This window comes from Cololabis saira, chromosome 22 (assembly GCF_033807715.1).
Source record: "Cololabis saira isolate AMF1-May2022 chromosome 22, fColSai1.1, whole genome shotgun sequence".
Classification (NCBI taxonomy): Eukaryota; Metazoa; Chordata; class Actinopteri; order Beloniformes; family Belonidae; genus Cololabis; species Cololabis saira.
Genome location: NC_084608.1, coordinates 15,237,661 through 15,265,216, shown reverse-complemented (window position 1 = coordinate 15,265,216; position 27,556 = coordinate 15,237,661). Strand labels below are relative to the sequence as shown.

General features: G+C 40.4%; 1 protein-coding gene across 1 annotated transcript in view; it reads left to right on the top strand.

Annotated features, from left to right (window-relative positions):
* The window catches only part of sema5a (sema domain, seven thrombospondin repeats (type 1 and type 1-like), transmembrane domain (TM) and short cytoplasmic domain, (semaphorin) 5A), a 158,687-nt gene extending 140,016 nt beyond the window's left edge, over positions 1-18,671 (top strand). The window contains exons 17-22 of the mRNA XM_061713089.1: positions 3,679-3,888; positions 5,855-6,025; positions 6,230-6,385; positions 10,566-10,610; positions 12,155-12,366; positions 17,252-18,671. Coding sequence (XP_061569073.1) covers positions 3,679-3,888; positions 5,855-6,025; positions 6,230-6,385; positions 10,566-10,610; positions 12,155-12,366; positions 17,252-17,371 — 914 coding nt within the window. The 3' untranslated portion in view covers positions 17,372-18,671. The remainder of the gene's footprint in view (positions 1-3,678; positions 3,889-5,854; positions 6,026-6,229; positions 6,386-10,565; positions 10,611-12,154; positions 12,367-17,251) is intronic.
* Positions 18,672-27,556: the final 8,885 nt, after the last annotated feature.

Below are 27,556 nucleotides of genomic sequence, written 5' to 3'. Positions count from 1 at the left end.
TCTGTAACATGAAGCAAGCCCACCCCAGTCACTGAAAAGGTGTGGGGATTAAAGCTGACATTTTTGCAGAGCAATTGTTGAAATTTTGATTATTTGTTTAGCTGTTGCTGCTGTTTTTTTTTCCTCAGGGAGCTGGTTATTTTTGGAAAAAAAATATGTTGAAAGTAATGCATACTGTATTGTACAGTAAAAAGGAATAAAAGAGAAAGGTGTTGCACACATGAAGCAAGCCCACTCACATCACTGAAAAGATGTGGGGATTGAAGGTGTCATTTTTGTAGAGCAAATGTTCAGATTTTGGCTCCTGTTTGTATTGTTGTTGTTTCAATCTCTAGGAGCTGGTCAGGTTAAAAATCTATTTTTACAGAGATGGACAGTTTGGTGGAATATTGATTTCGGTAAGAGCTGATATGTCCTACAGTATCTTAGAGTTCAGCACTGGGTGATAAAATGGGGGAAAAAACGGGATAAAAATATTTATAAAAAACAGTTCAATCTTAGAGACATTTAGCTAAAGGTGGCTATTCTTCATCCAAGAGGAGATACAGTATCAGCAAAGCAAACAGTGATCAGCCCCGAGATTGAGGAGTCATCTGGCAGGAGTGACAGGTACAACTGCGAATCGTCAGTGTAGCAATGGCATGAGAAACCATGTGAGTTTAAAGTGGTGGTGCATATTGAAAAGGGGGCCCAGCCCCAACCATGGGGCCCCATCTATGGAGGGGGTATGGAGTGAGGGTGTTAGCCCTTGTCATGATACATTGAATGAATGCCCAGTATAGTAGGATTGAAACCATGAGTTTGCTTTGCCTGGAGTTCCCATGTTTGCGTCCACTTACAACAAGATACAGTGGTTTACCGGTTGGTAAGTGGGAGGTCAAGTAAGATGACAACCAAGGACTCTGTTCTCAAAGCCTCCATCACAGACAACAGAGCACTTTCAATGGAGTAACAGCTTTTTGAAACCAGACTGAATGGGATCAAGGAGGTTGTTCTGAGAGAGGAACTCGGAGACTTGTTTGATAACTGCCCGTTTAACAACGTTTGAACCTTAATGTTCTGATTGCGCTCACAGCGCAAGGAAAGCCCTTTTTGTGTCTTATACTATTATACACTGCATCTCATGCATATTTAGTACACGTCACTGTTATAATTCACAGCTGGTCTATGTTAGTTTAATTAATTGATTTGTTTGTTAAACTGACTACATTTAAGAAATATTCAAAGTAAAAGCAGCAAATTCAGACGTTTAAAAAGCTGCATCTATGGGATATTTTCATTTCTACAATAAAAATGCTTCCTGATAATATTGTAAGTGATCAGTCAATCAGTAGCCTATTTCACACTGATATAAAATTATTCATTGAAATTATCAGATGCATCAAGTAAGGTTAACAAAATAATTCTAGGTTGAATTCAATTCAATTCAATTCAATTTTATTTAAAAAGGGACAGTGTACAGTTAAAACATAAATGTTGCCATCTGATGCACTGTACCAGATTATAGCTTTAAGCTAATTTGCATCTGCAGTCCCTTGAAAGGTCACAATAAAAAAGAAATACAGTAACAAGTAATACAATACCAAGAAAAATACACAGATTATTTATAACACAATTTAAAACAACATGGCTGCACACATCTGCGTGCAATCCCCCCACCCCGACACGTCCCCCACCCACCCACCCCTTATCCCACATACACACACCCCGAAGAGAGCCCAAATTAATGGTTACAGAGCTGAGCAGCTTTTAACAGATTTTTCAGGTTGGCTTTAAAGACTCTGAGAGAGCTACTGCTCCTTACAGTATCAGGTAAGGTATTCCACTGTTTTGTGGCTCTTACCGAAAAAGCTGATTGCCCAGTTACAGTGCGGCGAAATGGTATGGTGCAATCTAGTATTGAGGATATCCTAGTGGACCTGATGGACCTGATGGAGCTTAACGAGCGACTGTGAACAAAGTCACACAATGGCTGTGGGGCCAAACCATTTACAATTTTAAAAACCATGCACAAATTGGCAAATGACCTAAAATTCACAAAGCTCAATAGGTTGTGTTTCTCAAGTATTCTGCAATGATGGTAGCGAATTGGCTTTTTGTCTAATGTTTTTAAAGTTTGTTTATATAAAGACTCCAAAGGTTTCAGAGTAGAGTCACCAGCCTGCCCCCAGCAGGTGATACAGTATGACATATGGGACAGGATCATTGCGTGCATAAATATCTTGGCTGCATCCAGAGAAAGACAATTTCTGATGTATTTAAAATTAAGTAGATTATATTTTATAATTGTAGCCATTTTTTTGACATGTTTCTTAAACTTTAAATTTGGGTCTAGAGTCATGCCAAGAATGTTTAAATTACAAGTATAGCTCGAACTACATAAGCATGGGTACTTCAATTTAAAAGGATTTCTTACTATAAATATATAATTGATCACATTGTTACATTTTACTGCAGCCAGGATCTGGTGTTAGGGCGATGGATGGATGCTAATGTCATCAGCTGAGAGAGGTTCAATCGGAAACCCGGGAGAAGGTTTGCAGATACAGAAAGGCATTTGGAAAGGAAGATACACTGGATCAGCACATGAAAGGCAATTGTTAAGTTGAAACGGATTAGCAAACTAAATAGGCCAGATTGTACGGCTCTGAGGAAGTCGTTAGCATGCTAACATTTGCTAATTAGATCTCAGAAGGAAGTACAGAGGAGGTATGAGAAATACAGTAATTTAATAGATACAGTACCTGAATTTGTCTCGGAATCAAACAATTGCAGGAGAGGCAGGTTAACCTCATTGTAAGAGCTAATTGACATTCATCTGGCACATCCATAACATTTCCATCCCCAGACACGTGCTTCCACCATAGCAACCAAATTTAAACTTAAATTAATGAACCAACCTTTCTGTTTATTTGAAATATTGGTTTAGTGTTAGATAAATTTAATGAACAAATTGCACTACACAATGACAAGTTCAATGAGGGCCCTGTTTTGGCATTTGCTTTGCAGCATGAACTAGTCTGGAAACAACGTAAGCCTAGAGGTCTGCTTTCCCACTCTTTCATCACAAATTGAGCTAAGCCTCGTTTTGTAAAGCGCTGCTATTGACTTTGTACCCTCTCAGGGCATGGACTGAGGCACATGGTTGCCCTTCATGAGCTTGTTTCTGCTTCCTGTGAACAGGACGCTTTACCTCTCCACTGTTAACGTCTGCAAGTTTCGGAAAAGGGACTGAAGTGAAGTGAAAAATCTACAAAATCTGTTGGTTTCATTAACTAATAAGTATCTTTCTTTCCCTTTTTATTGGTTTAATTCTTTCATATAAGTTTAATCTGGATTTAATTATAATGAATTAGAGTATACATAGATTGTAACAAATTGGGTTTAACTGGAATACAACTGGGTTATAATTGTACTTGATTTGATTGGACTTTGTTGAACTTCACCATCTGTGTGAAGTTTCTTGAGCACAAATACTCTCAAATAAACTGAGTTTCATTGCTTTTCAAAAGAAATATCCACAATGTTGTCAGTAGGTGCTTTCTTAGAAGAAAAAGGGTTTTGAGGATAGGATATCATACCTTAATCATCACAAAGGTAAAAAAAAAAAAGAAAAAAAATATGTAAGATATAAAGAGTCTCATTGTGAGTCTTGTTCCACGTCTCTGCACCAAACAGGCGAAGTGCTCCGTCTCGGGAGAATCTCTGGCCACGTTGTGAACGGCGGCTGGTCATCCTGGAATTCTTGGTCTCAGTGTAGCAGAGACTGCAGCCGTGGGATCCGGAGCCGAAAGAGGACATGCAGTAACCCAGAGCCCCGGTCCGGAGGTCAGACGTGCCTCGGTCCAGCACAGGAGTACCAAGAGTGTAACATCACCCCCTGTCCAGGTAAGAAATACAGGTGTAAATGTAAACTATATGCAAGCTGCTATTTATGCTATAGTGTTTAAGACTTGCACAGATTCAGAAAAAGGAAAAAAAAACATCTAAATTGGCACAGTGAGCATAGGAGACACAATGATAACAATTACAACGTCATGATCCAGCACTGTGGCAAATTCTCTTTTTCACTCTCAAATAAATACCAGCTACTCCACACCATATTTAAGCTACATCTTCTTCTACTGTTTGATTAATGTATAGTGAATCACAGTGACAAATGTCATCATATGAACCCACAAAAGAAATCAGTTATAGATAAGAGGTGTGACGAAGACCCCAATTTAGACCATGAATCAGAGAGACAATCCCTGTGGTTCTAGTGTGTAATTACATTCCTGGATAATTGTGCTGCCAGCTATGGGAGGCCTTATTCTGTTGTGAAAAGCCCTGAGACAATGCATTTTCAACACTTGTCTGGCGGAGGAAGGCAAAAGGAAGCTTTCTAATTAAAAGAATACTCTGTCTGACAAGGGAAGTAAGCCGTCTTAATAGAATCTAGGACTCAGTTTGGCATGAGGCCCACCCCGTATCCAGCAGGGCCGCCTAACAGGCAAGGAGGACTTCATCTCAGATGATTATTAATCAAGCACCCTGAAGAAATGCTTTGGTATCCTCGCTGAAATCCTGGATCTGCGCGTCATCTCCAGCATCCATTATCTGTCTTTGTAACTGTTTCCAGGCAGAAATCAAACAAAGTCGACAAGATACTGAATGGCCATCAATTCTGTCCTTGCAGCTTGTTAATTCATTCAGTGAAAGAGCAGATAGATCTCAGAGCATCAGATATGCTTTATCTAGAAGCATGGAAGCGTTCTCCTTGAGGGAAATGACACTTGGATTGGGTTTGATTCCCCTGCCGTGCATCCCTGCTCTAATGCATGTAGTACACCTATTCTTTGATGTTGACTGTAATAACGCCATAGTTACAGTGCACTGATGAACAACTCAACACTTCTGCCCCCCCAAGGCACCGACTTATCCCAGCCTGAGTTGCAGTGAATACTAATGCATACTCAATTAGCACCCCTCTGAAAGTGAGATATCATTTCTTAGTACGCAGACTGTGCTAGTAGACCAATTGTAATGCTCCCGTGGATAATCCACTGCTTTTAAATGTGTTAGTTCGCTGTGAAGACGAAGGAGAGAGAGGATGATATGTCTTCCATACATCCGGTCTGGAAACAAATGAATTCATGTTTTTTTATTGCATCTGTGCCTCAGATGAGACGATCCTTCATCGAGGGCCACGAATCGACTTAAGTGTCACTCTGTGATAGAGAAATTACACCGAGATGACAAAAAGCATCAGCAACATCAATTACCTGTTTAGAGCTGCAAGCCATCGCCAGGTCTTTAAAAGGAATCAAGAAGGGAATTTCTCTCAGTAAAAATGAAGTGAGGCTTTTAAAGAGGCAATTGTAGAATATTTACCCCTGCTGCTGCTGGTTATGTGAAAGATTGCCTTGGTTTCCTGTTGTTGTTGTTGCTTCTGTATTTTTGTTATCTTTTTTCATTTCTCCTTCATCCGCTTCTTTTATTACATTTATTTGATCGTGTATCTCTGCACATGAAGGGTGGCACAACACACAAATTATTTGTAGTTATCAATCACGTGTGAGTTTCAGCATTTGTCTGAAACAGCCAGATGAGGCACATTTTCTGACACATCATGATTAAAATACTCTCACATATGTTGCTGCTTTTTCCTCCAATACTCTTCTTTCTGTTGAAAATAGATTGGAACGACTTCTTATAATTACAACTTTCAGGATCCACTCCTTTAGAGAATGTGAAACTGTGAAATATTCAATTTCTTGCAGTCCATCTGCCACGAAGGGAAAAGTTAGTTGTTTTTTTTTTTTTTTTTTTTTTTTTTGCCTTAATAACTTGACTGCAACATCTCTGTTTTCAGTGGATGGCAGCTGGTCGTGCTGGTCTTCATGGTCCAAGTGCTCAGTGACGTGTGGAGGGGGACACTACATGAGGACACGGAACTGCAACAACCCCCCACCAGCGTACGGAGGGGACATCTGCCTGGGTCTGCACACTGAGGAGGCGCTCTGCAACACGCAGGCTTGTCCAGGTACACGCAGACACACGACAAGCTTGACAACCAATCCATTACATGTTCATTGCTTATTTTCTGTAGTTTTTGACAGCCTGTCAGAGACCGCTCATGCATCACTAATATCCACCGTCAGTCAGTACGACGCAGACGCTCACACAAATAGACACACACTCCCACACGCAAGCTGTGAGATACGCCTTTTTCCATTGCTGTTTCCAGAGAGTTGGTCCAGGTGGTCGGAGTGGTCCCACTGCGACTCCAGCGGCTCCCAGCTGCGTGTGCGTCACTGCGATGTCCTTTTCCCCACTGGAAACCAGTGCTCAGGAAACAGCAGCGAGACCCGGCCCTGCTCTCCTGACTCCAATTTTATACCAGGTGATCACACCAGCACATCCAAGTTTATTAAAGTCTCCATCTCTCATAACTTAACACACTAATATAAGCAAGAAGCATTCTGCACCAGCAACCACCATATGTCTGCAGAATTAATTCAGTTTATTTCCCATAATTTTGTGATAATGAAATGCATTGTTGATCCTGCTGAGGGAGTGCATCAGTGCAGGGGTCAGGTTTACTGACAGGGCAGCCCTCTTGGAGGTCATTTGGGATTAAAACAGTTGTGCACAAGGACTTCTGAGTGTGGGAAGTGATTACACGGGGGCATGAACTCAGGTTCTATCCTTACAGGAGATATAGTAAGCCCTTTTTACAATTTCACAGTGTCTTTGTGGAGTGTCTATGAGACGGTTTGGTTAAAATACCACATAAATGGGGACTGTGCGATTGCTCCATGTTCTCCGTGGAGAGAACCTTATTTGATTTCTTTCCTACAGCTTGGAGCTACTATCCCGAGTTAAATTTGAACTGAAATCATGTTCAATAAGACTTGAATCACATTATTCTCATGTGGGAGAACTCCCACCTGCACCTACAAAACAGAGCTCACACCACACTGACAGATAAATACTTGACTGACAGTTGTAGTTGCGCATACTTGAACTTTTCCTGCTGCAAGGTCTGGAGGATCCCCTGGTTGTCTTATTCATATCAACAAAGTGCCAAGGCTGTGTTGCTCTATTTCTATTCATTTATTCTAAGTTTTTGAGCCGCTAATATATTTAGACACCTCAATATTTGCTTTCAAGCACATAAAACGTTTTGATTTCATAATGCGTCGCCTTTACGAACAGTCCAATTAAACTTCTGGATTAGATTCATATTGTATTGGACAAGACGTCTTGACTTTGATTGTGACAACGCAGTTCATTTATTTACTGAGTTTGGGCTTTTTTCTGTCTGTTTATGTTCCGCTGCTCATTGTAGCTCTTTTTATTGCTGACATTGTGATAGTTGAGGGTTTTTTTTTATAACTTTAACTTTAGTCAACTCAGGCTTTTTCTGGGGTGCTGTAGGAAACAAACTTTGTCTTGAATTGAGGATGACTGTGAGTTTATGCAGAAAATGTTTTTTTTTTTTACCAGCAGTTTTACATTTCTTAATGAGAAGGGGGTCTGGCTCCTCTGTGGTACTTGTGTTTTTATGGCAATCGCATCCTCATTGCTCAAGGAGATGCGATAGTACAAGATACTAAAACTGGTAAACTACAATAAGAGAAATACTATTGATTTCACAGAGAGAACAACTGCTTACCAGGGCTGCCAGCCTGCAGAAACGGCAGCTCTCTGTCTGCTGCTTGAACAAATTCTCTCAAAATAGGACTAAAGTTTCAAAGCATTAAATTAAAAAAAGGATAAAACAAAAACTAATCACTTTGAAAAGATGAAAGAAGAAGCGCTAACAGAAAACTTGTTTAAAGTCTTGCAGTATCATACTGCCACAAAATCAATGTTGAGAGTTACTTTGCAGATTAACAGTCAGGATGACGTGGGAATTTACATCATGCACAATTCCACTATTACTGCCGTACTGGCTGCAATTAAATATTTTTCTCCAACAGTGACCATCCTAAAGCTCAGCCTTGAGCTCTGATGTTTTCACGCTGGAAAGTCAAAAACATGTTTGTGAGTCTCATCGCACTGGCGCTTCTGTGCAGACACGAGGGCTGAAATGATTCATGGAGAAACTCAACTGACCTGGTTTAAAAAAAAAAAAATCACTAATGTTAACTCTTTGCATCGAAGCTTCATTTCATTCATTTGACTAAATTCTGTGATCACATGGCGATTATTACTTCTGCACAATCTTCTTCTATGGTGCAGAAATGGGGAAAAGGAGGGAAAATAATAAAAGGCTAGATGAGGACACAAACCAAAGAAAACAACAAATGAGCTTCTTTGCTGTCAATCCCAGAGTTCGATAAATAGGTATTGATCATTTTCTTCACTGGGCATCCAATAACTGTCTGATGAAGGCCTTGTCAGCATGGATTAGCATAGCCACTGGAGGTATATTGAAATAAGGAATAAAAAGAAACTTCCTAATGACCTTAAAATGTTTTTATTTACATATTGTAACTATTACATTTACCTTTTGTAGAAATTTTTATAAAATGAGAAGTAACAAATACAACGTCAGCCTACATGAGCACCGTTACACACAATATGAATTTATAATACAGCATAAAAGATGTAGTAAATTATGCCATATGATGAACCATTATTATCATTCACTCCGTGAACATCTGTCCATGAAGTCCACTTGACGAAGGGTGTTTTTGTTCCAGTTTGTTTTAAAACACCTAGTGCAGACTGGTATTACTACTTAAAATGCTTCAGTGGTTGGAGCTCCTTCTTACTCTGCGGGCCGTGTCATCGATGGCAACATGTGGTCCCATTCCCTGCAGCGGAGACATGACATTTCTGTCTTAGTATACTTTTATAATGTATTAAACTTGTGTATTACCTGGCAGCACTGCTGCCGCGGGCGATCACTGCACCAAGGAAGTGGTTCTTCACCAGAATATAGTTCCTTAAATATAGCTATTTATATGACAGTTATTTCTGCAGAAGCTAAAAGTTACAGGTCACAACGTGTAAGTGAGAACTTTGGAGCTCATGAAGAGCTTTAAATGTAGGTCGTAGAAATGGAAGCTAGTGAACTACGCTCCTTTACATATGCATTTTACTGAGGCAAAAATATTTCTTATCCAATTACTGAATTAATGGCTGGATTAATCAATAGAGTTATTGATAAGTAAAATGATGAACATGTACAGAACGCAAGCACTCCTCGTGATTGAAGTAAATTATTTATTAGTATTTATTGTACAATAACTTACTCTTAAACAGAAATTTAAGCAGTGTGTGTGTGTGTTCATTGAAATATTTTACAACTAAACCCTTTCAAACTATTTTTATGTCTGTTTACTGACATTAAGAATACAATTACCACTTTCTTTGTAAACAAATTGAAAGCTGTGCATTAATTCAGATAGTTTGTGGTCTTTGATTGAAAAAAGAATTTACAAATGTATATTTTTTATTAAATGTATTATTTTATGAAAGTTCCTGCAGTGAGGTCTGTGGAAATTAGCATCTTCATTGTGTTGGGAGAAATACCTGCCACCATGACAATCATAATTAACGATTAAAAAAAAACCTCCTGAACCTGCCTCCCCCGTCTTCTGTTGGGCCTGGCAAGGTCACAGTTTTTACATGAAACTGGCAAGTTGCAGTGATATTTGCAAATGTACCCTTTTATTTCTTTAGTACTGCCAGTCATTGATGTTGATATCCTCCTGCGGCCATCTAAATTAGTCTTGAATGCGATTTAGTCCTACAGAGAAATGTAAAACAAGACTTTTTTTTTTTTTTTAATCTTTGATGAACGTAATATGCTGCCTGTTACTGCACTCAATAAAGAGGAGGACAGGTTAAGATGGTTATCTACATTTACACAGGATAGAAATGAATACTCCTGAATGTACGGCACGTAAACACTTCTTTGTCACACAAACCATTAGTCATGACATGTGCTTAGACGGGCATCTCCTTATTGACTGTCTGTAATGTGAGATACAGAAAAGAATTGATCTCTGCCTCCTGCTGGACAGAGATCATTAAAGCCCCTCCCTGTAACAAACGACAGTTGTGCTTTACATCGTTGGACTGGTAATACTATAAGCAGTGTTGTCTGTCATTTTAATAAACTTCAGCAGGGGCAGTTAATTATTAGATAGAATAAATATTTGATTGAAACATATATTCATAACCTTTCTGAATTAATTAGTGAGGACATAATACTCATTAAAATGTCCATAGATCTGTACAGAATTACCCGTTTGCCTTTTTACCTTATCATCCATCCCTTTTTTATGGGAAAGGTAATCCATTAAGGTTCATTAGCAGCATCTTGTACTTCATTTCCTTTTAATGGGAGCTGATACTTTTCATAAACTACTCCAGGTGCCACAGCCATGATTAGCTTCTGGAGTTTTTATGATTATCTGTTTTGGAGTAAGCATTGCTCCCATCCCCACACTCACCTTGAGGAGTTCATTTTGTAATGCTAACAGGTTGTGCGTGCGTGCGTGCGTGCAAGGTTTTTGGTGCTAATATTTTTTGCCTTTTTTGTGTTTCTTTTTCTTCTTTATCAGAAGTTTCTATTGCACGCTCCAGCCAGGAGGAGAGGCGCTGCGGAGGTAATTATGTGTTTGTGTGTGAACAGTAATATTGGGAATTGAACTGAAATGTATACTATAATATGATTAAATTATAGTCAAACTACTATATTAATTATCATGCTGCACGACTGTTAATGTAAACTGATTCTGATTAATGGTTTAATTATGAATTTGATTATCACTCAGTGGCTAAAGATGTATTAAATATCATTCAGTTAGAAAACCTTTTTTTCTACGTCTTATCTTAAATGTTTTGTGTTATCTTGCACGTTGATTCATTATACAAAGAGCATGCCTTTCTGTGATCCATGTTAATCTTACAAACATTACGAGGTCAACTTCTTCATTAGAGGTCTAAGTGGGCAGTAAAAGTGCAGCTATTTACATAATATTATTAAAATCTGTGAAATTCATGAAACGTATTATTACTTATTAGTATGAGTATGACACTTTAAACGTTCCATGTAGCTCCAACTACATAAAAATTACTGACAGTTTTTAGCACATCTGTGGTGACGTGAGGTGGGCTTTCCTGATCCACTACCAGTACCAGTTGTTGTCACTTGGCTTTAAAGGCGGAGAGATAAACAGATTAGTTCAATGTCTGCGACAACAAGATGATAAGTTATGTGTTAGGACTCCACTGCAGCTTTTTCACAGCATAAATCCGACTTAACCAATGAAATGTCATCCCCAGAAAACTTGGGATGGTTACAAGTCCAGATAGTTAAAGTAAGAGTTTTGTTATTCTGTAACTAGTTTTACTGAGACAGACCAATGCGTTTGATGAGACTAAAAGCTTAGATGCGTAAAAGAAAAACCAAAAAAACAAGTTTGATTTCATTTTTTTTTTGTTAAGGCCAGGACTCTTTTTCGTGTTTTACTGATATAAGCTGCTCTGACCCAGAAGTGACTATTTCATTCTTTGAGGTATTAAGATAAATAATGTTGGATTCTTTCTGAAGTCGAAGGCAAAATATGAGTAATGTGTTTGTTAGCAGGTCTGTCAATAATCATTATTATAGACTAAAAAGAGTTGAAGTTTTGGCCACAAACCAGAAAGGATTTCACTGATTTTTCTGGCAAACGATGGATTTAATGGTTGAATGCCAAAAAAAGTGTTGCGTACCTGTTCAACATGTAGCCAATGAATGATACACTATACAAATTAGTTTAATATAGCCCGTGTGACAATACATACCAGTTTATGTATGTTTATGTCTCTATTTTGAGGCCTTGAGTTCAGTGTTTTGTGCCACTGAAACTTTGGTCTTTTTAATCAGGAAATTACTAATAAATAGAATAAATGACTGTAAACCGGTGAAACTGCACACTCACTGAGTAACTGTTGTGAGTTACAGTAAGGCACCTCCTCATCAGCTTCATCTTTCATACAAGAGGTCCTTATCATCTTTTAGGTTCCGTCTCTGGGCTGCACTTTGCACTTTTTTAGCTTGCAGTAGCGATTGCACATATGCATCAGTTAAGCCACCTGAGACTTTCTAATATCCAACTGGGGAAGCACATTCACATTCAGTCATTCGCTCTCTGTCTACTTCCAGATTTCAACCTGTTCCACATGATCGCCGTGGGGCTCAGCAGCTCCATTCTCGGCTGCTTGGTTACCCTGCTGGTGTATTCGTACTGTCAGCGCTACCAGCAGCAGTCCCACGACGCCACGGTCATTCACCCGATCTCGGCCGCGCCGCTCAACACCAGCATCACCAACCACATCAACAAACTGGACAAATATGACACTGTGGAAGCCATCAAGGTCTGTAAACAGATTTTTTTTTTTTTATATTCTGGGTTCAATGTTGGTCATGCTTGACAGATGTCCAGATCCGTAGAGGCAAAGTATCAGTTTAAACGTTATCTTACTGTTCGACTTAATCAGTTGATGTCACAGTCACACTTCAAGTCAGTGAGCAATGACTAGCCTCTTCCGCCGGTGTCAGATGAGATTAAATACAGTCCCTGCTGCATGACTCTCACTGTCACACCATCTCCTGTCACACCAGCACTCTATAGCCGTGTAACAGATAGGCAGTTGTGTGTTCATCCTTTCTTCGTGTGCTCCTCTACTTCGTGTATCAGCGGGTGACTTTGTTCTTCGCCCAGTGGTCGCACACCGCTTTCCCATAACACGCACTTGCAACTAGTTATTGAGTCGAAGGAAGGTAATCAGGGAAGAGTCAAATGTCTCTTTGTGTCATGATTGCATCCTAAAGTGCGGACAGTCAGATGTATCTGAGGTGATGAAGGACGTCCAGCTTCTGTCGTGGTACAAATAGCCTGTTATCCACCGATGGATCAGGCTTTCTCTACAGGACTAGACTGGGGATAAGTGCTTGTGCTCTAGGAATGGGTGATATTTTACCGTTCACGATAAACCGTCAAAAAAATTCCCCACAGTAAGAATTTGTCATCTCGTGGTAAAAACGATAAATTCCTGTTGATGACGTTTTTGTGTAAAGCTGAAGAAAGAAAGAAGGAAAGAAATGAGCCAGAAAGAAAGAAATGAGCCTGAAAGAAAGATATGAGCCAGAAAGAAAGAAAAATATGAGCCAGAAAGAAATGAGCCTGAAAGAAAGAAAGAAAGAAAGAAAGAAAGAAAGAAAGAAAGAAAGAAAGAAAGAAAGAAAGAAAGAAAGAAAGAAAGAAAGAAAGAAAGAAAGAAAGAAAGAAAGAAATGAGCCTGAAAGAAAGAAAGAAAGAAAGAAAGAAAGAAAGAAAGAAAGAAAGAAAGAAAGAAAGAAAGAAAGAAAGAAAGAAAGAAAGAAATGAGCCTGAAAGAAAGAAAGAAAGAAAGAAAGAAAGAAAGAAAGAAAGAAAGAAAGAAAGAAAGAAAGAAAGAAAGAAAGAAAGAAAGAAAGAAAGAAAGAAAGAAAGAAAGAAAGAAAGAAAGAAAGAAAGAAAGAAAGAAAGAAAGAAAGAAAGAAAGAAAGAAATGAGCCAGAAAGAAAGAAAGAAAGAAAGAAAGAAAGAAAGAAAGAAATGAGCCAGAAAGAAAGAAAGAAAGAAAGAAAGAAAGAAAGAAAGAAAGAAAGAAAGAAATGAGCCTGAAAGAAAGAAAGAAAGAAAGAAAGAAAGAAAGAAAGAAAGAAAGAAAGAAAGAAAGAAAGAAAGAAAGAAAGAAAGAAAGAAAGAAAGAAATGAGCCAGAAAGAAAGAAAGAAAGAAAGAAAGAAAGAAAGAAAGAAAGAAAGAAAGAAAGAAATGAGCCAGAAAGAAAGAAAGAAAGAAAGAAAGAAAGAAAGAAAGAAAGAAAGAAAGAAAGAAAGAAAGAAAGAAATGAGCCTGAAAGAAAGAAAGAAAGAAAGAAAGAAAGAAAGAAAGAAAGAAAGAAAGAAAGAAAGAAATGAGCCAGAAAGAAAGAAAGAAAGAAAGAAAGAAAGAAAGAAAGAAAGAAAGAAAGAAAGAAAGAAAGAAAGAAAGAAAGAAAGAAAGAAAGAAATGAGCCTGAAAGAAAGAAAGAAAGAAAGAAAGAAAGAAAGAAAGAAAGAAAGAAAGAAAGAAAGAAAGAAAGAAAGAAAGAAAGAAAGAAAGAAAGAAAGAAAGAAATGAGCCAGAAAGAAAGAAAGAAAGAAAGAAAGAAATGAGCCAGAAAGAAAGAAAGAAAGAAAGAAAGAAAGAAAGAAAGAAAGAAAGAAAGAAAGAAAGAAAGAAAGAAAGAAAGAAAGAAAGAAAGAAAGAAAGAAAGAAAGAAAGAAAGAAAGAAAGAAAGAAAGAAAGAAAGAAAGAAGGATAAATTCCCGTTGATGACGTTTTTGTGTAACAAACATGGCGGATCTGAGAGCGAGATTGATCGTTATCGGGATAAATGCCAGAAATTATCGTGATAAATTTTTTAGTCCATACCGCCCATCTCTATTGTGCACAGACACTTCATGCTCTGGCATTTTCAAGAATTCCCTACGCTCCATATTAAAGGGGTTTCTATTTCTAGTACTTTAATACGAGTGCATGTTTTACTTTGAAAAGTGGCTTGAGAGACAATTAACGTGGTACAAGAAGAGTGAATCTCCCTTTTTATCAGCAGTCATTTAAGGATGAGCTAAAGTGGCAGTTTTTTTTTTAAACGTTTCCTTAGTTACCGCTCTGCTCCATCTTGATTTAGATGTGTGGATAACCAGCTTCTTACACTGTCAAGCATTTGTCATCCGCCGTCCATTTCAGACAGCTTTGTTACTTCTTTCATAGTTTTAACTCTCACACGAAAAGTGTTCAGAGATCAGAGATTGTGTGTTGTATGAAGTAAGCGGTGACCCAGATCCCTGCGTTCAAAACTGCTTCAAAGACGTGAGCTAATCTGGCTTTGAAAGTAACGTCTACGGAGGTGTGCAGATTGTTCATCCATCATGCAGTTAGATTCAGGAGCATCAGGCATAATTCTGTTAGTGCAGTTGCAGGTAGAGGTGGATACAATAAAGACGGTCCACAGAAAAGGACAAACGGAGTTGAGTGATAAATGGATGTCTAATTGCCCATGAGCGCATTCTGTTCCCAACTCTCAGTCACTAAGCCCAAGTAACCTGATGCTACAGTTCATTTTGAACTGTTAAATGTGCAAAACCCTCTTTAGTGGGGTGTTGGAGGAAATGATGAACACCTGATGCCTAGATTGAAGCCTGTGTCACTTTAATCTTTTGTTATGCCCAGTGCATAGGGCTGGGCGATTTTGGAAAAAAATAAAATCCCGATTTTTTTTCTCTGAAAACCCGATTTTCGATTTCGATTTTTTTGGTAAAACTACAAAAGACAATGGAAAAAATTGTTTCAAATATTTTATCTTTATTTTTAAAGAAAAATAGCAAACAAATTTCCCTATTGGGAATTAAGTGCAACTGAAAGATACTGTAAATCCCCCTTGAGTTTAGTAAAGTGACAACATTTACAATTTTCTTGACCAAACTAGACGAGCTCTGTCTGTAATGCAGCCAGCTGCAAAAAATCGATTTTCCGATTTCCTTTTTTTAACATCGATTTTGATTAAAAAATCTGATTTAGATTTAAAATCGATTAATCGCACAGCCCTACCAGTGCATCGTAGACACCCTTCATACTGGTCTCTTGGAGTTTTTCCAGAAGCATATTTTCTAAGGCACCATTTACCTGTAGTTTTTATGTGTAGTTTGTCATATTTCCAAGCCTCCTATGAGGCAGACTATGGCCGTAGCATTTCATTGAGGATGACTGTCGCCCATTCCTCTCCCTCCTGCAGCCAGATGTGTCGGTCCTCTTGCCTCTGGACGACCCTGCCATGCACCAGCCTCTCTCTGCTAACATGGGGGTTTCTATGCGTGGACTGGAGATTTTCTACTAACCACTGACCTCTACAGCGTCCCTACCCCAACAACTCTTTGACCCCTACTACCACTACTTCCTCTTCCCCAACATGCCTTGCCCCTCCACTTCCTGTGGCACTTCCTGTGTGTAGCAGGTTGGAGTACAATACTCTAGTTTCTCTTTCTTTAATCAGACCCCTTCATCCCTCCATCATGACTACCTCCCTTCTCCCTCCCGGCTTGTGAGAAGGCAGTGTTTCCCTCCTTTTTTGTTCTCTTTCAACAAGTGCTTGCATTTGCATGTTTTTTTTATGTTTGTCCCTCTTATTTCATTGTATATTTAATTGATATTTATTGATTTGATGGGTTGAAAAGGAAAATTCATTCTGATGCTGGTTTATTAACCTCCTCTGTTTCCTCTCTGTCACTCTATAGAAAAGTACAATTTTGTCCACTGAACTAAAAACTCAGGCTTAATCATTCTTACACCAATTAAATGCATTTAAAGCGAGAAGACAACATAGACGCTGCTAACAAGCATCACTGCACAGCTGTTTAAAAGCAGCCATGGGGCCACCTGCAGAGATGCAGAACTGTCTGCGGGACTGCAGGAGAGCTGATTACTTTCCCTTTGTGTGCAAATCACATAATGGGAACGCAGCAAAATATATGAGTTTTTTGCTCAGCACACTTGTTTCCCATCAGTGCCAGTCGGAAACATCCATCAGCTGCAAATGCAGCATCATCAAGTGTTCAATTACGCCGCCCCAAGGGACTCCCATCACATTCTCAACTACAACAGACTGGATATGAACACATTTATTTGCCAAATTGCTGATGTTGTATGGAGGATCACATCAGCAGCAGCTCCCTCTGCGTTTACCATGTCATGCAGAGACGGAGAAGATGCCCCCATGGCTCCTCCTTATTGTTTAACAGAAAACTGACTCTCTTTTGATCGATTTTAATGGCTTGGACTGTCCTGGAGGACCGACATTCTGATGGCCATAAAAACTGCTGATGCCAGTTATTAGAGAGGACAGAGGTGGACATCCGTACGTGCATCAAAATAATTTAGCCATGTGGATGCTTATTACTTTGTTCCAGCCTGTTTGCAAATGCTTTGACCTTGCTCTGTGAAATGTGCGTTCTGAGCAGCCTCCCACTGATTTGTGTTGCTTGTCTTTTTTGGTTTTTGTTTGTTTTGCTTTTGAGGGGGTTAGATGGATTTCCTTTTACCTTGCCATCTGGGCTGAATAATCATTTGATCCATGTGGCACAAACAAGTCCATACTGACTCCTCTGCATTTCTCTTCATCATCTACTTATTGATTTATCCATTCATTCATTCATTTATGTATTTTTTTTTCAGGCCTTCAACAAAAACAATCTGATTCTGGAGGAAAGAAATAAGTACTTCAACCCACAGCTTGCCGGGAAGACCTATACCAATGCATACTTCACCGACCTCAACACCTATGATGATTATTAGACTTAGACTTTCTCCCAGATTGGACGTCCCTGCCCCATCATCCATTCTGACTGTTCTTTTCTTCGTGCTTTGTATTGAGATTTGTGACACCACCATGTGTGTGACAGTCCCACTCGGAAACTCTACGGCAGCTGGTATGTAATGGAAACACAGACACACGGTGCTGCCAACAGAGGGAAATGCCCACTTTCTCTCAGGTGCCTTGGGGTACACTTGGAAAGCTCAGTAGCTGAGGGCACATCCTGCCTGGACTCACGCTGAGAACCGGACAACTCGATCTCTCAATGTTGACATAAAGGGAAAACTAAGAACTTTGCTCCAAGATGCTGTTGGAAAGGGATCCTTTTCAGCTTTCATGTGATGCCCCTAAAACAGACCATTATTTGTAACGATGGGATATGAACAAAAAAAAAAGAAAAAATTATTGCTCTGCATGAATCATCCGCCGTGTTCCTCTGCTGTTCCTTTTCAGTTTGCATGATGGAGCCCATTCCAGGGCTCCAGTGCATTTTTTTTCTGCTGGTCTTGGCTACAGGACTGGTTTTGGAAGTCCGAAAAACAGAGGCAGTCTTGATGTTTGGTGGCTTTTACCATTTACTGCTGCGCAATTTCCAAACGGATCAGCATCATCTCCCAGTCCTATAATCAGGATGTAGATATTTGAAGTCTGTGGTCAAGGTTGTCCATGCTTTTGTTTTCTCTCCTGTATTTTGTTTCTCTAGCAGCTAGAAGAGCTTTTTTTATTTTTCTTGCTTTCAAAGAGTAAAGACCAGTTTGTCTGTAGATTTTATAAATGCATTTATTCAATGTCTAAAGTGTTTTAAAGAGTTTTTTGTTTTTGTTTTCTATTTTGTTTTTGAAGAGAAAGGTTTATGTGCATTCCGGGAAGATAGGGGCGTAGTCACTGCAGTCTGCATCAAGTTAAGTCTTTGTCATCGTACTTTTTATATATTTTTTGTAAAAAAGAAAAAAAATGACTTTTGAGTTTTAATAGTGTTCCTTTGACTCTTGCTTTGACTTCCGAGTTGAATATGTATTCTTGTGAGCAGGATCTTAAGGATATAAAGTGTACAGATGGAGCGCAGTTACTGCTGATTTCTTCAACCACAACCTGAGTACTACCCATGTACCGTGATATGAAATTTATTCATCAGATACTTCTGTTCAAACAACTGTTTGGTTCTTCATTTTGTTCAGTTGTAACTAACTCTTTTTACATGTTTGCTTGTGTTATTGTGCATAAATTAAAATTTCTTCCCACAAAACGTGTCCATTATGAATTAAAACATATAGATGTCTATACTTTTGTTTGTCGACCTCTGAACCCATAAATGTTTATTACGTCTCCAGTTCTCATGGATGACATAAAGCTGAAGTCAACTTCAGTGATAATAGGCCGAGATAAAAGTATTCACTTTCAAAGTGAGACACTTCTGGTGTGGTTTGCAACGACAATTTCGCAGACTTTGATATTCCTGAAGAAAAAAAACAGTGTAAAAACAGAACACAATAAGCACACGCCCACACTTCTATAAATCATACAAAACCAGGGTAAAAAAGCTCCCTCCGCCGGTTTTTACGGGAGTCGTCAGCAGGGCCCTGCTGTGACAAATGGCAACAACAGCAGTGGAAGGAGACCTGAAGGATACAAATCGTGCGAGGCAGCACGGTAAAGGTGTTGGGGGCACTGTCTGAAGCCTGGACTCTAATCTGTTTGATGGGGTGTAATACCACACACAGCGCTGTTCTCCATCAACCTCCAACCTGACGTCCCATCTGTGTGCAGAGGGTAATGGAAGGGTGTTATCAGTCACTCCTTTGTTTGGTTGCTGTGACTTCTCTGAATGAATCTCTTTACCTTGACTCCGTTCTCTCTATCTGACAATGAAGCAATGCAACGGCATGCATACAGGTGGTTGAAGACAAAGGAGCCCAGGTGGCCGTAGGTGCAGCTGGGTATGCGCTGTGCATGTACTGCAAGTATGTTTTGAAAAAGTAAAGCAGGAGCAGCTGCAGATTCATTTGTTTGCTTTCATTTATTTCCAGAGAGCATGCAGGTTGTGTAAAATAGAAAAATGTTCTCTTTTGATTTCACTCAGGTTTGATTGATGAACTCGATTTACAGATTCACATATTTCCAAGTGACACAACCCCACATCCGCAGGCTGCAGAGTAATGCTTAAGTGTCCCACTGCACTTTCATCGTTCCACGAATTTGCCAGCAATATGAGCTATGGAGCTCATAGACAGCCAGACACGTGTGGCATTCTACTTTGACAGCAGGGCCGAGGACGATAAACGACTTTTGCAAAGTGACATTTGGGGACCGCTGAAGTTCACAGCTAAAGGTCACAAGAGCACGGCTTGTGTACATCAGAGAAAGTGACTGTGTGAGCGCCTGCGTGGCCATCAACAAGTCAAAGTGTCACGAGTTCGACCAGGATCTTTGATTTATGTGTGGAGTAGACTTTTTGAGAATGGACATTTTGGCCTTTGGTCCTGATGGACTGCTGAACTCTAATGACTTTGGTGATTCTTCAACTTTGCAGCTGATCAGTTTGTGTACCGTCAGCTAATTTCAATATATAAACACCATGATGTTAGACTTACTGTATAGAGCCAATTGTGCTGCAAGTTAGCACATGGCTAAATTAGCTGCAATCACACACGCAACTACGTAAAACACAACGATTAAACCACAGCTAAACTAGATGTTGAACATCAACGTAATGTTGCAATAAGGTCAGGTTTAGCTTACCGCCTGGACACCAGGAGCGTGTTAAAATATCAACATTAACCCTGAAGTGTCTGTACAGCCTACATCAAATTAATGGTTTAAGTGCTAAACTGATTTCACACCGACCTAAAAGTAATATCGTCTATGCTATGTATTTTTGAGGATATTGCAATTGAGATCAAGCTAAAACTCAGTGATGACTGTGATGAAGATGACTCTGATGTCATACATATGCTAATGGGATATTTTTAGGTTTTCAGTTGACCATTGGCAAAAAGAAGTCCCTCAACCTGTAAAAACAGTCAATACATTTGTCTGAGATTAATTAATTAATTAACTTATTTATTTCTTTTGCGAAAAGCACAACCATTCGATTGAGATCCATCGTTCTCCTGCTGAAGACGATGCTGCGCCTTTTGTGGTCAGATTCAGCTTCACCCGAGTCTTCCATCAGCTGTTTTTTTCGTTAAACAAGTATATAAACCATTTCACTGTATAAATATCCTCCAAATCACTCCTTGATTCTCTAAAAGACATGTTGACTAATACACTCTTCTTCTTCTCTTCAGTTTTAAAGTTTGGACCGGAAATGGTTGGTTTATTCTCAAACATCTGTTCAACTCATAGTAAGCCCCACCTACTTCCAGCTGTGCTTTGGTTGGCACTAAATAGCAAATGCTAATACACTCAGCTGAGATGAACACTGTAAACATTAACCATCATGTTGAGATTAGGGGTTCAGGATAAACAAATTCACAAGTTTTTCCGTGCACCCAGCATTCGGGAGCTCTAATTATTAGCTCGTACACAGATACTCCTGAGTGGCAAACAAGGTGAGTGAGTGAGACTGTTCCTGTCATGCAGGTAACAGAGCGTGAACATCTCATTAAACACTTCTTTTTCCTCTGAATGTGATTTTTTTTCCCTCATTCACAAGAATGAAGGTACCGTCACTTGGCCTTTTGGCACCTCCATCAACAGATCCACCACCCTGGTAACACCGGAATAACAACGGTGCTAAATTTAGACAAGCCCCCTAGTTTATATCTGCAGTGTGGACACAGCTGTAGATGTTATAGCTAAATCCCAGACAAGTCGGTCAGAGCTGAAAAATGATTTTACTGAGAGAGCCCAGTTGGTAATGTATGCTGATGCTCTGTGTTCGTATGAGCTTGGAGGAATGATGGAAGTAGATGGTCGCTGAACAGCCCCGGGCAAGACTGAAAACTACTGCACAAATTATGAGCTGCCATGAACTGTTTGGTGATTCCACATGCCTGTGATGTAGTCCTTTTTTTGAAATGCATAACATGAATGAGGAGGTGTAAACTAAATGTCATACTGTTTGCCTTTCTTTACCTGACTACAAGGTAGTTCTACTACTTTACTTGCTTTTACTTTGAGTCTGTAAAACTAAAAATGATCTACTTTTCCCACAATGCATTAGCGTAAGCCCTTAAATGTTCTTTTTGTAATTCTTAATATTACTTCTGTGCTTTAATTCTGAAGTGGAAATTCCCTAATGCAATTTTAGTGCAGATAATCATTGTTTCAGATCTTTTAAAACAACACTAATCTTCAATTTTGAGGAAAAGGTTTTTGCCAGCGATACTGCAAATGCTTTCTCTTGTTGGCATACATTTCCAAGCGTCCAGAAAGCACAGCAGTGCTCTGTATTTTTTCTTCACTCCACAGAGAAGGAAGCACAACTTCCAGCAGCGCTCATTCAGCCAGATATGTGTGGGCTGATAGGAAGCTGGCACGACACCGCTACTTCCGTTATGCCAGACCGAAGGCTGAATGCCTCCGTTGGCTCTAATGCCAGTGTAGAGATGCCACCATAGATTCCACCCCAAGACATCTGGAATCCCAGGTGCCCGACCGGCAGATCTCAGTTCCAAGAAACCAAGAATCATTACGGATGCCAAAAGCAGCGCGACACTGGCCAACTCCTCCAAAGCTTATCAGCTCCACCACAAGCCTTTATGGGCCTATTCACCTCAATCAAAGCTGTTATTTAGGTAATGAGCCAAGATGGCGGATATTGCTGTGCTCCAATTACCCACTATGTCTCCTCCATCCTCTCCTGCCAGCCTCGCCACAAGTCCCAATTCTCCTCAATGTGACCAGCTGCTCTGGCGCTGTCCTTCTTCCTTTGTATCTGCACACAGGGAGACCTTTCAGAGCAGAGAGACTCTGTCAATGCTAGGTCTACTTACAAGGGCTATTGATGTCCACCAGTGAGTTGGGCCAGTCTTAATCCTGCAAAAGGTGTCTCTCAAAGCCCTATGCTCCCCATAAACATGAGGCCAAAGCTTTAATAATAAAATGGTGGTTATAATAATTGAGTGTAAAATCGGATTTGTTATAAAATCATATTTTAAATCCTATTATGGCCACCTTCAACGAGAATGAAAGTTAAATTCTAACCAATTGTTATTTCCTTCTTTTGTCATGTCAAAAGGCAAACAATAAATGAGCTTGTTTGGAAATATATCAATTTATAAAATGTTACATTGAGAATTTTTACAAACATTGTTGTTTTCTTTACTACAATCACTACAAGGAATGTATTAGAACACATGTAATGAATTTAATTGAATTGAATGCCTTTTATTGTCATTATACATTTTATAATGAAATTGTATAGGTCCCCCTGTGCTCAGAGTAAAACAATTAAAGTAAAAAAACTGTAAAAAGTAAAAAAAGTGCAGATATGAAAAATAATAATATGAGAATAAAAAGTTTAAAGTCTTTAAAAATGTATGGTAACTGTACATCTTGTATTTGTTCAGGATGTTGATGGCTTTTGGAGAAAAACTTTTTCTCAGTCTGTTTGTTCTCGCTTTTAAATTTCTGTAGCGCCTGCCAGACGGAAACAGCTCAAACAGCTGAGAACTGGGATGTGAGCTGTCCTTAGTGATGTTGCGAGCTCTGCTTAGGCACTGGGTGGCGTAGATGTCCATCAGGGAGGGGAGAGGACAGCCAACGATCCTCTGTGCGGTTTTGATTGTCCTCTGAAGCCTCACTTTGTCTGCCTCAGTGCAGCTCCTGTACCAGCTGGAGATATCAGAGGGCTCTCCATGGACGAGCAGTAGAAGGCCAGCAGCAGATTACTGTCCAGATTGTTCCTACGGAGGAAGTGTAGATCCTGCTGAGCCTTCTTTGTGACAGCTGGGGTGTTGTGTATCCAGGAGAGGTCATCAGAGATCTGGACTCCCAGGAACCTGAATGTGTGGACTCTCTCCACACGCTCCTCGTCGATGAAGACGGGGAGTCGGACGGTTTCGTTCCTCCTGAAGTCTATGATGATCACCTTTGTTTTTGCTGTGTTCAGTGTCAGATTGATATATGAACACCAGGTTGAGAGCCTCTGCACCTCATCTGGAAAGGATCACTCGTCTCCCTTGGAAATCAGCCCAACCACAGTGGTGTCGTCAGTAAATTTTACGATTATTTTTTAATTTTAATTTATTTATTAATTTGACGAACCCAGGCCTTATGCCGCGTTCCATTTGTCCTCGGAAGTGGGGATTTCCCAGTTCCCAGTCGGAATTTTCAACTGGAACGCCCCTCGAAGTGGGATTTCCCACTGGAAAGTGGGAGAGTCTTCACCACCCCCGAGTTCACATTCCAAGATGGCTGCCCCGGTTGTAAACAGTAGAAGAGAGCTCTGTAAAAATTCGTAGCACTTCATTCTAGTTTTGGTCACACTAAATCAGTCGTATACAAGTATTGTTCGGCATATATATGGTGCTATAGTGTAATTAAAATTTTTCATGTGGTATATGCGAACTACAAACTTGTTTACCTACTTTGTAACTGGAACGCTGATAACTTGGCTGTGACTTCATTCCCAGTTCCGAGTTCCGACTTCCGAGGAAAATGGAACGCAGCATTAGATCAGCCATCGCAAGTAAGCTATTTGACCTTGACTGGCTACGCTTATGCTAGTTAATATCACTACACATTCATACCTCATTTCAAGTCTTTAAACCTAAACAACATTCAAACTGAGTGCTGCCAAAGCGGGAATATGGACTAGCAAATCTCTGCAAGCACCAAGTATTGCTCAGTCTCCTGCTCGCAGGGTTAGGCTGTTGTATTTACCCGGGAAAGCCTATCAGTGTGGGTCCACAGACCTCCACTTTAATCCTGCAGTGATCCACCATGGCTACCAACTCCTTTAGCAAGTCAATGCTGGAGGACCAAAGGACTTCTGCGCAGGTATCTGCAGTGGGACCTCCAGTTTCAAATGTTTCAGTGCCAGCATCATAAAGGCTTTGTTCCTGGAGCCTTCCAGCCCAACCCAGAACCAGTTATGTTATGTCTTCATACACAGCTCAAAAGTCAAGGCAGTGCTAAGCACTAAGTAGCCGAAGTGATAACAGCAAGTCACACCTCAATTATACATGAATCTGCTTATGTCTACATAAACTATCCAGTACAGTGGTCATGGATGTGAAATCCAGCTATGAAGACCAAAACCATAAACATAGTCATGGGGGTCTCTATAGGTTCACTCGAGATTGACTCGCTTTTAGATCCAGTCCCCAGTGGTCAGTAAAGGAACTGCAACCTGTAATCACTTCCTTGTTGGATCACGTCAGCAAGAGCGATATAGTCCCTAAACTCCAACCAGTGTGCTTGGTTTGCATGTCTCTATATGGAGTATGTTCTCTTATATGCTCCACAGAGATTGATCCAGTGTCCGGAAAGATTTTTCTTTTTTTTCACCTTGACATTAAAAGTTACCTAAGTCTTATCTCTTCAAGCTATATGGTTTCTTAGTTAACAGAGAGAACATACCTCCATAAATCAACCTGTCATTAAAAGCTTAATCACAGGTAATATACCACAAAATTAACACTAAAAAGAAAACTACATTCTAAATATACAACAATGGACTGACTAAATAGTAGGTCATTTGCTGACCATTAAGTATTTATTTGCGTCTCATGTCATTATGAACAAACAAAATGCTCATCAATCACTACATACTAAAGGTGAGAACCCAGTGAACCAGTGAAAGTGTTTATGTTTATCATTAAAAGGAGAAGATACATGTAGCTACAATAAATCTCCTTTATTTAATTGAAGAGGTCTTTGAATGTCTTTGACAGATATAAATGACCATGTTATATCAAATCAGTTAGACAAGTCTCACTTCGATCATTATTTTAACAATATTTACCCTCAGTCTTAGCACCATGGGTCGGAGCTTATCATTTCCCAAAGATTATGCTTCTGCTGATATAATGGGAGTGATAAACAACTTAAACCCCAAACAACAGAGGATCAGAATGTAAAGGAAGAGTGTAGATAAGTCACATCGGAAATCTGGGGTGACTAAGTGAAGGTTGTTATATATGGCCATGGCATCAGTTATGTTGAGCCTGTTCCTACATGCAATGTAAAATATCTAAATATGCTAATATTCAACAAGATATGCTTTAAGTTAAAAGCTTAATACAACTAAGACTGTTTTTTTTATTCTGGGCAGGACACATACCAGACTTTAACACTGCAAGACCTTTTCCAGCTAGCACATCCATCAACTAAAACACATGTGCTTATGAAATTAAAAGCGTTTAACCCAGAAATCTAGGACGACCAGTAGCCAGAAGCAGGTGCAAGTGAAGAGATGCTTTTTTTTTAAAGCCATCTTATGTAGAAATAAAAATTCTGATGACATCAGAGGATATAGATCTGCTGTCACAGTTTCACAGTGTAGGATAGGTTTTTTTTTACTGTTTAACTCACTCCCCTGTTTTTCCAGATCCTGCCACCCTAATCAGCCAGAGATCCACTCATTCCCTTCACCTGTGCTTCCCCACCCAGCTCCACACCTGGTTTCCCTCATCAGCAGTTCCCCTCATATACCGGCCCATTTCCACCTTCTTGTTTGCCAGATTGTCGTGTGCTTTTGCTCCGCTTTCCAGCCTTCCTGATTTCTGTCCTGTTCCTGCCTGCCTGCCTGTAACCCTGCATGATTCTTGGTTTTATGGATTTTTGACTGCCCGTTTTGGTTTTGTTTGCCTGATCTGCCTGACTACCCGGTTTGACCCCTGCCTGCCTTTTGACAATTTGTATGTACATTTGGGTTCTCTGTCCTGTCTGAGCCGTGACAGTACTGTCACGGCTCAGACAGGACAGAGAACCCAAATGCACAACACCAGGCAGGATCAGAGTCCAAGAGGCTTTAATCTTTGTCAAAAGGCAGGCAGGGGTCAAACCGGGTAGTCAGGCAGATCAGGCAAACAAAACCAAAACGGGCAGGCAAAAATCCATAAAACCAAGAATCATGCAGGGTTACAGGCAGGCAGGCAGGAACAGGACAGAAATCAGGAAGGCTGGAAAGCGAGGCAAAAGCACACGACAATCTGGCAAACAAGAAGGTGGAAATGGGCCGGTATATGAGGGGAACTGCTGATGAGGGAAACCAGGTGTGGAGCTGGGTGGGGAAGCACAGGTGAAGGGAATGAGTGGATCTCTGGCTGATTAGGGTGGCAGGATCTGGAAAAACAGGGGAGTGAGTTAAACAGTAAAAAAAACCTATCCTACACTGTGAAACTGTGACATCTGCTGTGTTGACAAAAGAGCCACTGACAACAATGTGCGGATGAGTGGAGATGGGCCCGCTCATCTTGTAATACCACTTTGTCCCACTAGATGTGCACTTCATTATGTCTTATGTCAAGAAGCTTGATGCAGAAACTTTCTGGATATGCTGCCCTCATTTGGTCAGAAGTGTACTGCTGTATAGAGCAGCTTTAAAGGGGACCTATTATGAAAAACACGTTTTTTCTTGTTTTAACATATATAAAGTGGTCTCCCCTCACCCTGCCAGCACAGGGGAGACAAAATACCATGAATTTCTGCAAGGTCTCTGACCCCCGCCGGACAGAGTCCCCCAGTGTCACGTGGTTTTTTTTGAGCCGATTAGAATCTGCTCCTGTCGTTTCGTAACGACAGGAGCAGATTTCCATAGGTTCAGCCTCCGCTGCTGAATCCACGCCCACAACCAGCTCTCTCCCCGGCTGGAGCGGTCCATCCTTCAGCCAGTCGGACGCGGCGCCGCGGCGGAGCGGATCCGGGTTAAATCATCCAGGTTCCCGGGTGGTTTGGGAGCTGGGTCCTCGGGGGTCTGTCCCAGGCTGGACCAGCTTCACCCTCCGAGATTTTCAGGCAAATCTGTTGGTTTGATCACCGGTAACCGACGATGCGCCGCGGATGCGCTCCGGAGCCAATCTGTGCGCCGGCCGTGGGGTTGCAGCGCCCGTCGCGCAGCATCCGCCGCGTAGATCCGGCTGAAATTCCGCTGGTCGGTCCCCGGGAGTCCCTGCTATCAGTCCAGGCCGGTTCCTGCGGTCCCGGCCGGTCGGAACCGGTCAGATTCCCCCGTTAAAGCCGCGGTGATGCGCGCTGCTCCAGCAGCGCTGCTCCCG